The following is a 12,624-nucleotide window of genomic DNA, read 5'->3' as shown; positions in this document are numbered from 1 at the left end:
TTTTACGTACTGAGACATATTGTCTCAGCTATAGGTTCTCCAACATATAATATTTCAAGGTGGTTAGTTGCAGAACTTGGAAATTTAAAACATCAAAAAGAAAGTTTTTCTGTAAAAAACTCGCAAGAGTTTATATTGGTAAAATCAAAGACGTAAGGCTAAATGAACATGAACTTTTAGTATCTTTTGATGCTTCCTCATTATTTCCAAGCGTTCCTATACCAGAAACTTTGGAATATCTCAGGAAATTACTTAAATTGTTTATCTCCTTTCCTGGCTGAATTTTCCATGCATCATTTTGAACATGTTGCTAAAGAAAATTTCGAGTACTTTCCTAGGATATGGAATAGATACGTCGACGATGTTTTCGCGGTTTTTGATACAACGTGCATGGATTTAATTGACTTTATTTCAAACTTGAATAATTACTTCCTATCTAATAAATTCACATATGAAATAGAGAGTAACATGCAGTTGCCTTTTTTGGATGTTCTCGTTATCAAAAACAGTGAAACTCATATGATTTTTGACATTTATAGGAAAGACACTAGTACTTTAAGATACATAACCAATGATTCTAACCATGCTATTCAACATAAAATTGCAGGTTTTAATTTTCTAGTCCATAGGCTTGTCACATGTCCTTTAAATCAAGAAGGGTGTGAGGTGGAAAGAAGCTTTATAAAAAAAGTGGCTAAAATCAATGGCTATGAAGATAGTTTTCTCGATAAGTTAATTAGGAAATTTAGATTTAAAAACAAACTTCAAAAATCAACGACTTTTCAAGCTGATAAGGAAAATTTAAAAGTAGTCTCAATTCCTTTCTCTCCCCAATATACAAGTGGACTTGATAGAGTCTTCAGGGCCGCAGGTCTTCAAAGTGTCTATCAGTCCGGATCAAAATTAAAAAATCTCTTGGGTAATGCCAAGGATAAACTAGATACCCTTGAAAAGTCAAGAATTTATGAAATATGTTGTAACGATTGTGGCAAGTCATATGTAGGGCAAACCAAAAGATCAATTAATGTTAGATTTAAGGAACACTTAGCTCATTTAAAATTTGGTCGATTAGAAAAATCAAGTGTAGCCGAACATATGTTCAACAACAACCATAAGGTCATAAGTAATTTAAAATTAGTTAAACATGTAAATAATAGTTAGATAATATTAGATGCCTACGAAAGCTTAGAAATTGTTAAGAGAGGGAATAAGGCACTGGACAAGGACAGAGGTCCAATCCCATTTAGCCGATGATACGCGCTGATTGGTTGCGTGAACAGTGCGTAATTCCCTCTCCCACTTCCCGACATGTATATTTATAGAGAGCTTTTGTTCTATTAAGTTTAGTTTTAATCCTCTTCTGAAGATGCCAACTTGGTTGGAGAAACGCGCGTCGAGTACGGTTTGTGGTAAAATCCGTTATTGCCTGTAAGATAGGATAATCATATAAAGAGCGTTTTTGGTAGAATAAGGGATTTGCTATAACAGTTTGTTTACTTAAGAGACTTTCTATGCATTCAAATCTAGTCACTTGTACAGACGTATAGAGTTCTATTATTATATGCCGACGGCACCCTTTTATCATCTTAGTGACGTGTCGTCGCGTCATTCACACAGAACTATACCGTCGGCGTCCTTTATTGGCGACTCAACCGCGTTTTCCCATATTGTAAACACTACTAGTTTTATATTACTTTTACGAAAGGATAAAGTTAGACTTGGGTCATTCAGGTATTAAAAAACTTTGAATGTAACAGTACACCTCTTCGCCGTGCATGTAACGTTTAGATGGAACTATTAAATGTATTAAAAACAAGTAGTATTTATTTTATAAAGACTACATCAGAAGATATGTCAGTGATGATGAAGTGAACACCATAGACGTTTCTTCATTGAGAAGGGAGGCAGCTAAAAAGCTTGAAGACAACAGAATCAAATACAATGAGCGATTTAACCAAAAAAGAAGATCACCAGTTCAATTTGTTGTAGGGGACTTAGTTTTGACTAAGATTACTAGTTTTGGTTAGTTGGTAGTTGTCTAAGATTACTAGTTTTGCAGTAAACCATATTGAAAACAAAAAGCTACTCGCCAAATACAGAGGACCTTTTAAAGTGATTGAAGTTTTCCTTAATGACAGATACAGGCTCAAAGAAGACATCCATTCCACTAGGACAACACGATGAGCGTACGAAGCCGTAGTAGGTAAGCGTATCTGACGCACGTATGTAATAGTTAAGTTTTGAATTTCTGATTTAACTGTGACGTATCTGACGTACACAAATTTAAGTATTAAATTTCTGATTCAACTGTGACGTATCTGACGTACACAAATTTAAGTCTTGAATTTCTGATTTCACTATGACGTATCTGACGTACACAAATTTAAGTTTTGAATTCCTGATTCAACTGTGACATATCCGACGTACACAAATTTAAGTTTTGAATTCCTGATTCAACTGTGACATATCTGACGTGCACAAAGTTAAGTTTTGAATTCCTGATTCAACCGTGACGTATCTGACGTGCACAAAGTTAAGTTTTGAATTTTCGATTCAACCGTGACGTATCTGACGTACACAAAGTTAAGTTTTGAATTTCTGCTTCAATAGTGACGTATCCGACGATCACAAATTCAAGTTACAAAGGTTCGAATTTTGATTCGATTGTTACGTAGTGGATGTACAGATATCTATGTGATAAATTTAAGAGACTTTATACTTTTGGGCAATGGTGTTGAATATTGCTTGATCGATTGATAGGAGTACAATTGCCATGAACTAGTATTTTCAGTTTGTATATCATGGGTGATGGTACTGATTGTACGCTCAAGGACGATCGTGTGGTCAGGATGGTCGAGTGCCGTCGGCACCCTTTTATCATCTTAGCGACGTGCCGTCGCGTCATTCATACAGAATGATACCGTCGGCGTCCTTTATCGGCGACTCAACCCCGTTTTCCCATATTGTAAACACTATTACTTTTATATTACTTTTAGAAGCCCACCAAAGGATAAAGTTAGGCTATTAAATGTATTAAAAACAAGTAGTATTTATTTCATAAAGACTACATATAGTATTATACTAACGTCAATGAAAAGCTTTGGAAAACTATGAGGTTTCAAATCAAATTCTAAATCGTGGAACATAATATGTGACTACACACCAAACAAGGGTAGTTTTTAACAATCCCGATCCTTAACCGCATGTACAAATCTCGGGTTCTCGTTAAAAGCTTAATAAAAGCGGTGATTTATTCGCAAATATATATTCCCACGACATACGGAGTCGATAAAAGCGAAACTTTCCCGCAACACAGCACGTATGGTTCCCTATATCCGACCCTATATGTTCGACGATTCCCCACGGGTAGGCAATTCTCTACGCGTCACTAATTCGCCGGGCTAATGCCATTGTTTACCGTCTGTTAATCTCACGAGTCACTCGCGTGCGTCAACCGAACAATGCGCTTCTCGCGTGCCCTACGTTTGACTTAAACGGAAATCAAAGTTCAGCGTCTACCGGATCAAGGCAATACGGATCCGCGTTCCGTAACTTCCCCGTCGCTTCCTTTCGAAATACCGAACACCCATTAGGGGTCTCTCCAAGCTCCAAGCTGACGACAGTCTATTCCGAGGTGATTTTCGTTTTATGTCTAAACAGGGACGTAGCCTGTCTGGGGGCCCGGTGGTACAAGTTTGTGGCGCGGCACCTTTTATTTTCGGAGAACTTTAAATTAAAGATCTTATGTGACACTTAAATGGTACCAATATTTTACAAATTTATATCGTCTTCCATCCGTTGTTCCCAAGTAGTTGCATAACAACACTGTATAGTCAGCATAACTAATAATATTTGCAGTTGTCATCACATTTGGCAGATCGTCCTATATTATCATCTGTGTGTTTCAGGGTTTTTAATTCAGAAAATCAATTTTTCTGCAAAAAAGTTACAGTGTTTGTCGGTTCTCATGCATACATACTAACACATCATATGTATAATTTGTTCCAACAAAACTTTTAATACAGTCACTTTTCTGGAGTTTAATTTTGCATTCAATACTCAAATTAAATGTTACTAGAAAAAAGATAAAAACATATGGAAAACTACTAGTGGAATTATATTTCCCATTTTATTTAGCCTTTGAAAAATTTTATTTATTTGAAATGTTTTTATATTAGCCTGTCTATAAGACATTGTGATATGCAATATAGCAATGTAGTATAGCAAAATTTGAGTATCACCTTAATCAGCTGATTAGCAAACCCAATACTTGTAGGAAGAAAAACACTAAATAACGACAAAACTTCCCCCTCTACGAGATATTTATTTCAAATTAATCGTGGGTTTTCTAAACTGAACAGCCCAACACTTGTGCGTTGTTTTATAACATTGCCTGTTTAATAAGTAGATAACATCGAAAATACCAAAAAGCTAACGAAACACTTTGCTTGTGTGTAACACTCACGTGCTTAGAAACCTTTAAAAACCCGTTACATACATTACATATAATTTTTCCATAACAAAATTTGAGTGAATAGTTTAATACAGCTTTCACACAAACTTTTATCCCCTGAGTTCGCACGTTTTGCAATTTACAATTAAAAAATTGTGAAATGTAAAGATAAAATCTGAAACGATTTATGTACGTGAATCCACTCTTGCTTACCATTCTCTCTCTGTGTAATACCCTTGTTAAGCAGTGCCTATCTTTTTGTGATCTTCCTACTCTTCTGTGATGGTTTATAGTCCCTTGCCAGTGTTATTAGTCTGGTATCGTCTGCTCTTGTTACACGTTCATTCTGATCTCTTCTTCCTTGCTTTTATTTATTATTTATTTCATTTTAAATAGTTATAACATATAATTATTCAAATATCGACGCGCTCTTTTTGAAGTCGCATCTTGGTGCGGTTCATCACCAATCGCACCCCCCGTCGCTACGTCGCTGTATTGAAATATAATTCGAAAGGAATATGTGTGTTGTTCATGGGAACGCCATCGTTTATTTTCATTTCAACGCCGCGCTCTTACTATGGTGTTACGCTTGCAGATTACCTCGGCTTGTTACCGGTCTGGTTTAAAGACTACAACCACCGATTAGAATTACAAAGTTGGGTTTAATGATTTCCTCTTCCTTTAAAAAACTGACTTACAGATATAGTTAACTGCATCCATGCTACACACAGAAAACGTTTTAATTGTTAACTGCTAAGCTTTTGAAAATTTTGATTGCGCACATGATAAACGTATGAATTGTAATCTGTTTCTGGGAACGGAAAAACACCTACTCGTTCATTGTTGTCTATTACGATTTCATCCAACATATAAAATTCAATGGCGTCGCTCGACACTCACAGATTACCGAAAAGTATATAATACCGATGCTCTTGGACTTGTCTTTTCTAACGGCCAATGAAACGAGTCTCTTACAATTGCTAATTGATAATTATTACATTCGGAATGGGTTTTTTGATTAGATCTTTGTTGACTTCCAGGATGGTCAAAAATCATCCTGGCTAAATGGAAAGTCAAACCGATGCACGGGCAGCTGATAGAGAATATGCGGGATCTGACAGTGGATACCATTATATCAAATTCTTGGCTAATAATGCTAAGGAAACTAAATAATAATGAATAATGAAAACCAACAAGAATGATAAGTGTAGACTTTGCAAAGAATAGAGTGAAACTTGCTTTAAAAGAATTTGTTGATTAGCATAACAAAGTTCGTGGAAACATTATCAATGTGTATGGTACCAGCATGAGTTTACAAGAAGTAACTAATGATGAAAGGAAAATTATAGGTATATTTCCTACGAACAATTATGAATCAAGATGCTCAAAACAGATCTGCAAACCGCCATGACATTGTTATCATAGAGGAGAAACATACGTGTATTTTGCTCAATGTCATAGAGTGCACAGGCTATATGTTCAAGCAATTCATTCTGAAATGTTGAAATGAAATGAAGAGTTCTTACCTAGTTTAACGACCCTAAAATATTTGAACATACATCCTCATACTTCAGCCCCAGAGTTCAGTGAATGCTCGCTGAAAGAGTATACAGGTGTTGGTAATCGTGAACACTTTAATCTGTTATTTGTGATTTCTTAATTAATAGTAATAAGAGCAATAATAGTATATTATGTAACAAGTGCGGTAAATGGCATTTGACTTATGAGTTTATTTGACACGAGCGGAGCGAGTGTTTAATAAACGAGTGACTTAAAAAGTTTACCGAACATGTTGCATACTATAATTTTTCTACGACCGTTAGTTTTTGGGGACATTTTCGTAAAATAACACGAACACATTCACTGACATGACCGACAGATTTGACAAACGTCAAAATTCAAAGCGATTCTGAAAACATCCGATTGCTCCCAAATCCGTGCGATAAAATCCCGGAAATGTCCGAAGTGGCTCGAATTCGTGGGAAAGGAAACTGACGTGGTAAAGTGACGCTTCCCGCACGCTAGATCGGTGGGTAATTAGGTATTTTACAGACGGGAGTAGAAAAAAATCTTTATTAAATCGAGTTAGGTGCAGAACATATAGGCAACAATTATATAGTATTCGTCTGATTTGGCGTAAAATATAGCTAACCTGGTGATACGTGCGCATGAAGTAAATAAAGCGTAAACAAGGGTTTTGTAATTTTTGGACACTGAACTTAGCGCTAAGCGTTAAGACAATATCAAATTTGGGATTTTTACTGGAATATTTATGATTATTTGGCAAATTTTTTCTAAGACGTTTGTGGTCGGAATTCTGCCTTCTTATTTCTTTCTACTTCAGTTTCCTGGCATGGAATAATGTTTTGTAATATTTTTTCAGTGTTGAGCTTTAGTTTCATAATATTTTCTCGATAAAAGATAGATTTTTGGTACTCAAATTAGGTAGAAATGGAAATATTATTCTTTTGCGTTCTCGTCGCGTAACCCACTTAGTAGAGCCCGGCAAACGGAACGAACATAATTGAAATTATATAGAAATAAAATCGATGTTAAGTAAAAAATACACGCGACCGGGAACGATCATTCAAATTATTCCAAAGGTTTCCGCTGTTTTTGGAAGAGTGCTTTTTTTCAAATAACCGCAGGACCCCTTAACAATTTTATTATAAAAACAAATCCGCCGATATCTGATTATGCTTTTTTTACCCATTCGCACGGATTTCGTCGACGGGAGGGTTTAGATCGCAAATTATAAAATAACATGCGATAAAGGGTTCGCGCAGAATTTCGCTTAAAAGGAATCTTAGTTCCGTTGTTCTTTTGCAAAACAAAACGCTCCAAATACGTGATCCCATGACTCGATCAAAAACCTATATCGCGTCATAGCAGTTACAGAAAAAAACTTCAACGAATATCTGACCTGTCGATCTAAGCTGCTTGGATGGAAATAATAGGTAGGTTTACAACAATTTGATTAGTTTCTGTAAACTTGATAACGAAAAGTAAACACATTAGTAAATATCGGTACTAAATTGCTCGACAAATGCACTAGGAGGACCTTCAGATAGTGACGGTACAAAGTTGTTTTAATAACCTATAAGGATATACATAGTAATGTTTTTAATGTTACTATCCACATTTAACATAGACTCGTAATAGTAACTAGCGCAGTTATTTTTGCTTTTAGAGATCTACGCGATATGTAATTTAATAAAGGTTTACTTCGAAAAGTTTAATTATTGAAAAGTATATTAAGTACATAACACCTACATATTTCACCTTATACAGGTTTAATGGTCAACTTTATACGAAATAAATAATACCGAATCAACGAAGGTCAGATCTGATACAAATAGAGGTCGACACCTTGAAATCGTGGAAGGTAATACTCAAACAACATCTTAATCAAGACAGGTGCGCAATACTTTACAGGAACTTATCTAATATTGTAACCGAATGAATGCAAACATTGGTAGGAATCGTAGCAAGACCATCCAGTTGCAAAAATGCAATGTGGCTGAAGTGCATGGATTCGGATTTGCAAGTATTACAGTGGACCAGTTCGTTACTTATCCTAATTAAAAAACATATTCCTGTGGAAATGCTGGGTAAGCGCAGAAATATTGTAAGAAAACTCCTAAAAACCATATCCAGTGTTGCTATACAGAAAATAACCCCTTTATCCCTCGCATCACCCCAAAAAATATATTCATTTAATTACTTAAGAGCCGCTTAGAAGCGCATTAAAGTGATGTAGTGCTCAACCATCTTAAAATCGTCGGGAAGATATAAAACTACCCCTAATTATGATATAACCAATAATTCGTTTTATTTATTCAAAATGTCAGAAAAATGTGACGTCCCACATATATAATAGCCATTTAGACGAGCTTCAAAATGATGTAATAATACCCTCAATAATGGGATATTGTTTTCCCACTTAGGAGAGCTTCATTTTGAGGCTCTCCTAAGTAGCTCTTCAATAATCTAATTGAATATCTGGGACGTAAGAATTTTTTGAGATTCCGAAATAAATATACCGAATTTTAGGGCATTTCATGATTGGGGACAGTTTTATATCTTTTCGACGGTTTTTAGGTGGATAAGCAATACATTATTTTGGATCTCTCCTAAGTGGCTCTTCAATAGCCTGATTGAATAACAGGTTTTTTTGAGATTGGGATTGGGATTGAATGTAACGAATTTTTATATATTTCATTATTGGGGGTAGTTTTATGTCCTCCCGATGGTTTCAAGGTTGTAGAGTGGCTCTTCAATGGCGGAATATTTCAGCGGACCAGTTTGTTACGTATCTTAATCTTACAAATATTATACTATTTGATTACTTACCTAGCATACTCGCAGGAATATATTTTTTTAATTAAGATAAGTAAGGAACTGGTCCGCCGTAATATTTGCAAATCCAAATCTAACTTCAGCCACATAAAAAAGAGTTCAAGCAATGTTTTGTTACACTATCATTCCGGCAGAATATTAATTTATAAGTAGGATATGGTGGGCCGCCTTTAATCCTTGTAAATGGCAACTAGGCTAAATTGAATATGCTAATTTGGTACGTCGTCGGTTGAAATGGAAAAAAAACTAACTATTGGATTGTTGTGGACTGGATTAATTTTGATTTAGTTCTTTTTAAAGAATAATAAGAAAGTGAAGGCAAGTATGAAGTATTTAACTTATAATCATTCCGGCAGGATATTAATTTATAAGTAGGATATGGTGGGCCGCCTTTAATCCTTGTAAACGGCAACTAGGCTAAATTGAATATGCTAATTTGGTACGCCGTCGGTTGAAATGGAAAAAAAATCTAACTATTGGGTTGTTGTGGGCTGGATTAATTTTGATTTGGTTCTTTTTAAAGAATAATAAGAAAGTGAAGGCAAGTATGAAGTATTTAACTTATAATCATAATATTAGTTTACCCTTCTAGAAAAAGATTCTAATTTCAGTTGATACATCCTTCCATTAACTCGAAAACTTATAATGTGGAAAACGTGGAAAATATATATTGTCTGTCAGTTTTTCTTGATCGATTTGCTTGGCTCTCGAGAAAAAAAGTTATTTTCACAATAATTTTAATATTACATTTTTAATTAAATTCTATCAACCGATTTTTTTGGTGCATTCTTTTCAACACATACTTTTTTATTGTTATGTTTTCTTGGATTTTTTTTCTTTGTTACTGAGTACGTTTTATTCCTTTAATATAAATAAGGAAGTTATATAAAATATTAGATATATATCAATGACAACGTCATGGCGGCACGACGAATTTTAGGATTTTTTATTAATTAAATTATAACAACTAAGAATATTCTACAAACAAATGACATTTTCATAATGCTATCCATGCTTTTGCTTTTAAGTTTTTGTCATTTTGGACCCTAAATTAATTTGAAGATACATTTGTTTGAAAGTTCTATTCCACGTTCTAATAGACAATGTTTAGGTGCTGAGTAGGTCTTATCAATAGGTTAATACTTACAATACATCGCAGCATATCGGGAAATTAACTAAGCGAAAGATAAGTTTTATAGAAACTGCAAAGATTACATTTTAGCGAACCTAACAATTTGGTCAGCACCTTGTGCTTAACAAAAGATTCGTATGTGATTCTAAGAATTTTGCTACGAAAAATACGAATTTGTACCTAACAACAATCCAGACGTATTTATACCACAAACAAAGCTGATAAAAATATACGAGTTTATCTCGAACGTGTTAGTCCAACTCAGTTTTATAACTTCGAGTGCCCAATTCAATTTTGGATTGCCTGACGAGACACGTCAAAGCTTTGTCAATAACAACCGCAACATAACCGCGTGCATATCATCATCTTCAGATCATTCGATTAGATTAAAATTGTAGGTATAAATTGGCGATCATTGGCAGCGTTTTCAAGAGACACTCTCCAAGATGTCGGCGCTAGACTGCGGTTGTCCGATAGTAAACGCGGGGCCCAGCCTTGCCAACACATGCAGCGCAAACTCATTCGTGACTTTCATGACTCTGGTGGACGTGTTTGTCAGGTTCGCTTGTCCAATTAGCGACCCGTGCGGAAGGGTGGTACCCAACACTCAACCCGATCGCGTGTACGACTTCGTGGTTATCGGGGCGGGCAGTGGTGGTTCGACAGCAGCAGGAAGATTAGCAGACAACAGGGGTTGGAACGTGCTTTTGCTCGAAGCTGGATGGGATGAACCTCCAGGCTCGCAGGTATAATCTTGCTGCTGCTCTTGAACCAGTTAAGGACAAGGCATCTTCCAGGTTCCCGCCATGATCAGTTACCTCGGCTCCTCTATCGATTGGAACTTTCAAACAGAACCGGAACCCGTCGCATGTCAATCTAACGCCGAACAAAGATGCACCTGGCCCAGAGGAAAAGTTCTGGGTGGATGTAGCGTGTTTAACGGTATGATGTACATGAGAGGCACTCGCAAGGATTACGAAAGATGGGTGGAAGCCGGTAACGATCAGTGGAGTTATGACGATCTCTTGCCGGTATTCAAGAGGTCGGAAGGAAACAGGCAGATTGGAGAATTGGTGGACGCGAAATACCACGGAGCCAATGGACCTTTTACTATTCAGAGGTTCAACGATCAACCTGATTTGGCATGGGACGTGTTGGCAGCAGCCGACCAAGTTGGTTATCCGGTGAGCAACGACTTGAACGGTGATATTTTCAATGGGTTCGCAGTTGCTCAAGCCAACAACAGGTAACGATGATTAAAATGATGTGGTTCACTGATACACGTGGACATCATTTCGTAGGGATGGTGCAAGACTGAGCACGGCGAAGGCCTTCGTCCGCCCTCATAAGAACAGCCCGAACTTCGATGTTATGATGAACTCGACGGTCACCAAAATCATCGTGGAACAAGTCAATGGTATCAAGAGGGCCACCGGAGTTCAATTTGTCTACAATAATCAAACCTTTACTGTAAACGTTTCCAAAGAGGTCATCCTCGCTGCCGGAGCTGTTCAGACTCCACAGGTTCTGCTCCTTTCGGGTATCGGCGACAAGGCAGTCTTAGATAGCGTCGGCATCGAGCAGGTTCATAACTTAACCGGCGTCGGAAAAGGGCTTCAGAACCATGTGTCATTTAACTTACCCGGTAGTATCGATAGGAACAGTACTGCTCTGTTGAATGACTTGACATTGGCCGAGTACCTCAGCACTGGTCGTGGTCCACTAAGTTCAACCGGAATGTCTCAGGTATACACGTCAAAAAACGTTATAGACTAGCTACTATATAATTTGACCTTTTAATAATATTTCTCAAGGGTATTATATGGCGGGGTATTTTAAACGTATCGTGCAATTTCTGTCACAGGTGACGGCTAGACTAAACAGTCGTTATTCTCCAGCAGACGATCCCGATATTCAGTTGTTCTTCAACGGGTATTCTGCGCGATGCGCATATGATGGCACGCTAGGATCGCCTGAAAACCCAGACAATCCCGACGCCAAGCGGTCAGTCTCGATTGCCCCGGTGAACTTGCACCCCAAGAGCAAAGGGTAACTTGCAGCGAAAAAGTGGAAGCTGATTTAACTGAAATGTTGTTTCAGTTCAATCACACTCAAATCCAGCGATCCCTTCGATCATCCTAAAATCGTAGCCAATTATCTTACCGAAGAAGATGACGTAAGGACACTAGTAGAGGCTATTAGGGCTGCCCAAAAACTCGCATCAGCTCCCTTGCTGAAGGAGAAATACAATTTCCAATTGAGCAATACCACAAACTACGGAAACTGCTCCACCTTGTATACGTAAGTTAGAGGTTATGAAATTGCTGATCACTGTATGACGTTTGCTACTCATCTCAGGTATGACTCCGATGAGTTCTGGTCATGCGCTGTTAAGTACGCCACGTCTCCGGAGAATCATCAAGGTTCCTCTTGCAAGATGGGACCGGCTTCGAACCCTGAAACTTGCGTCAACCAGCAGTTGCAGTTGCACGGAATAGAAAACATCAGAATAACGGACGCATCCGTGTTCCCCACGCTGCCTTCCGGTAACACTCAGGCGACGATAGTGGCAATAGCCGAGAGAGCTGTCGAGTTTATCAGTAGGACGTACAGTTAATTAACTGATGCAGTAAATTAAACAAATAGAGAAATAAATTACTGAAACATTATCTGGTCTTTT

At 37.2% G+C, this 12,624-nt stretch overlaps 2 protein-coding genes across 3 annotated transcripts; both read left to right on the top strand.

Annotated features, from left to right (window-relative positions):
• Positions 1-468: 468 nt before the first annotated feature.
• Positions 469-1,041, top strand: LOC132700883 (uncharacterized; the record flags this gene model as incomplete). Its single annotated transcript, XM_060668459.1, has 2 exons — positions 469-603; positions 958-1,041. Coding segments are annotated over exons 1-2 (219 nt in total), but the record flags the coding sequence as incomplete, so codon positions are not given.
• Positions 1,042-7,590: 6,549 nt separating this feature from the next.
• Positions 7,591-12,624, top strand: LOC132701232 (glucose dehydrogenase [FAD, quinone]-like). Of its 2 annotated transcripts, none has more exons than XM_060669011.1 (7): positions 7,591-7,838; positions 10,343-10,690; positions 10,742-11,190; positions 11,246-11,690; positions 11,809-11,993; positions 12,045-12,245; positions 12,303-12,624. In XM_060669011.1, exons 2-7 carry the CDS (start codon positions 10,391-10,393, stop codon positions 12,559-12,561), a joined length of 1,839 nt encoding a protein of 612 aa, XP_060524994.1. In that variant the 5' UTR covers positions 7,591-7,838; positions 10,343-10,390; the 3' UTR covers positions 12,562-12,624. The 2 variants fall into 2 exon arrangements, with proteins under 2 accessions (XP_060524994.1, XP_060524996.1); XM_060669013.1 differs by having other exon boundaries at positions 7,591-7,870.

This window comes from Cylas formicarius, unplaced genomic scaffold (assembly GCF_029955315.1).
Source record: "Cylas formicarius isolate icCylForm1 unplaced genomic scaffold, icCylForm1.1 PGA_scaffold_4__25_contigs__length_36172078, whole genome shotgun sequence".
Classification (NCBI taxonomy): Eukaryota; Metazoa; Arthropoda; class Insecta; order Coleoptera; family Brentidae; genus Cylas; species Cylas formicarius.
The sequence above is the reverse complement of the archived record's forward strand: the minus strand, read 5'-3'. Positions and strand labels throughout refer to the sequence as shown.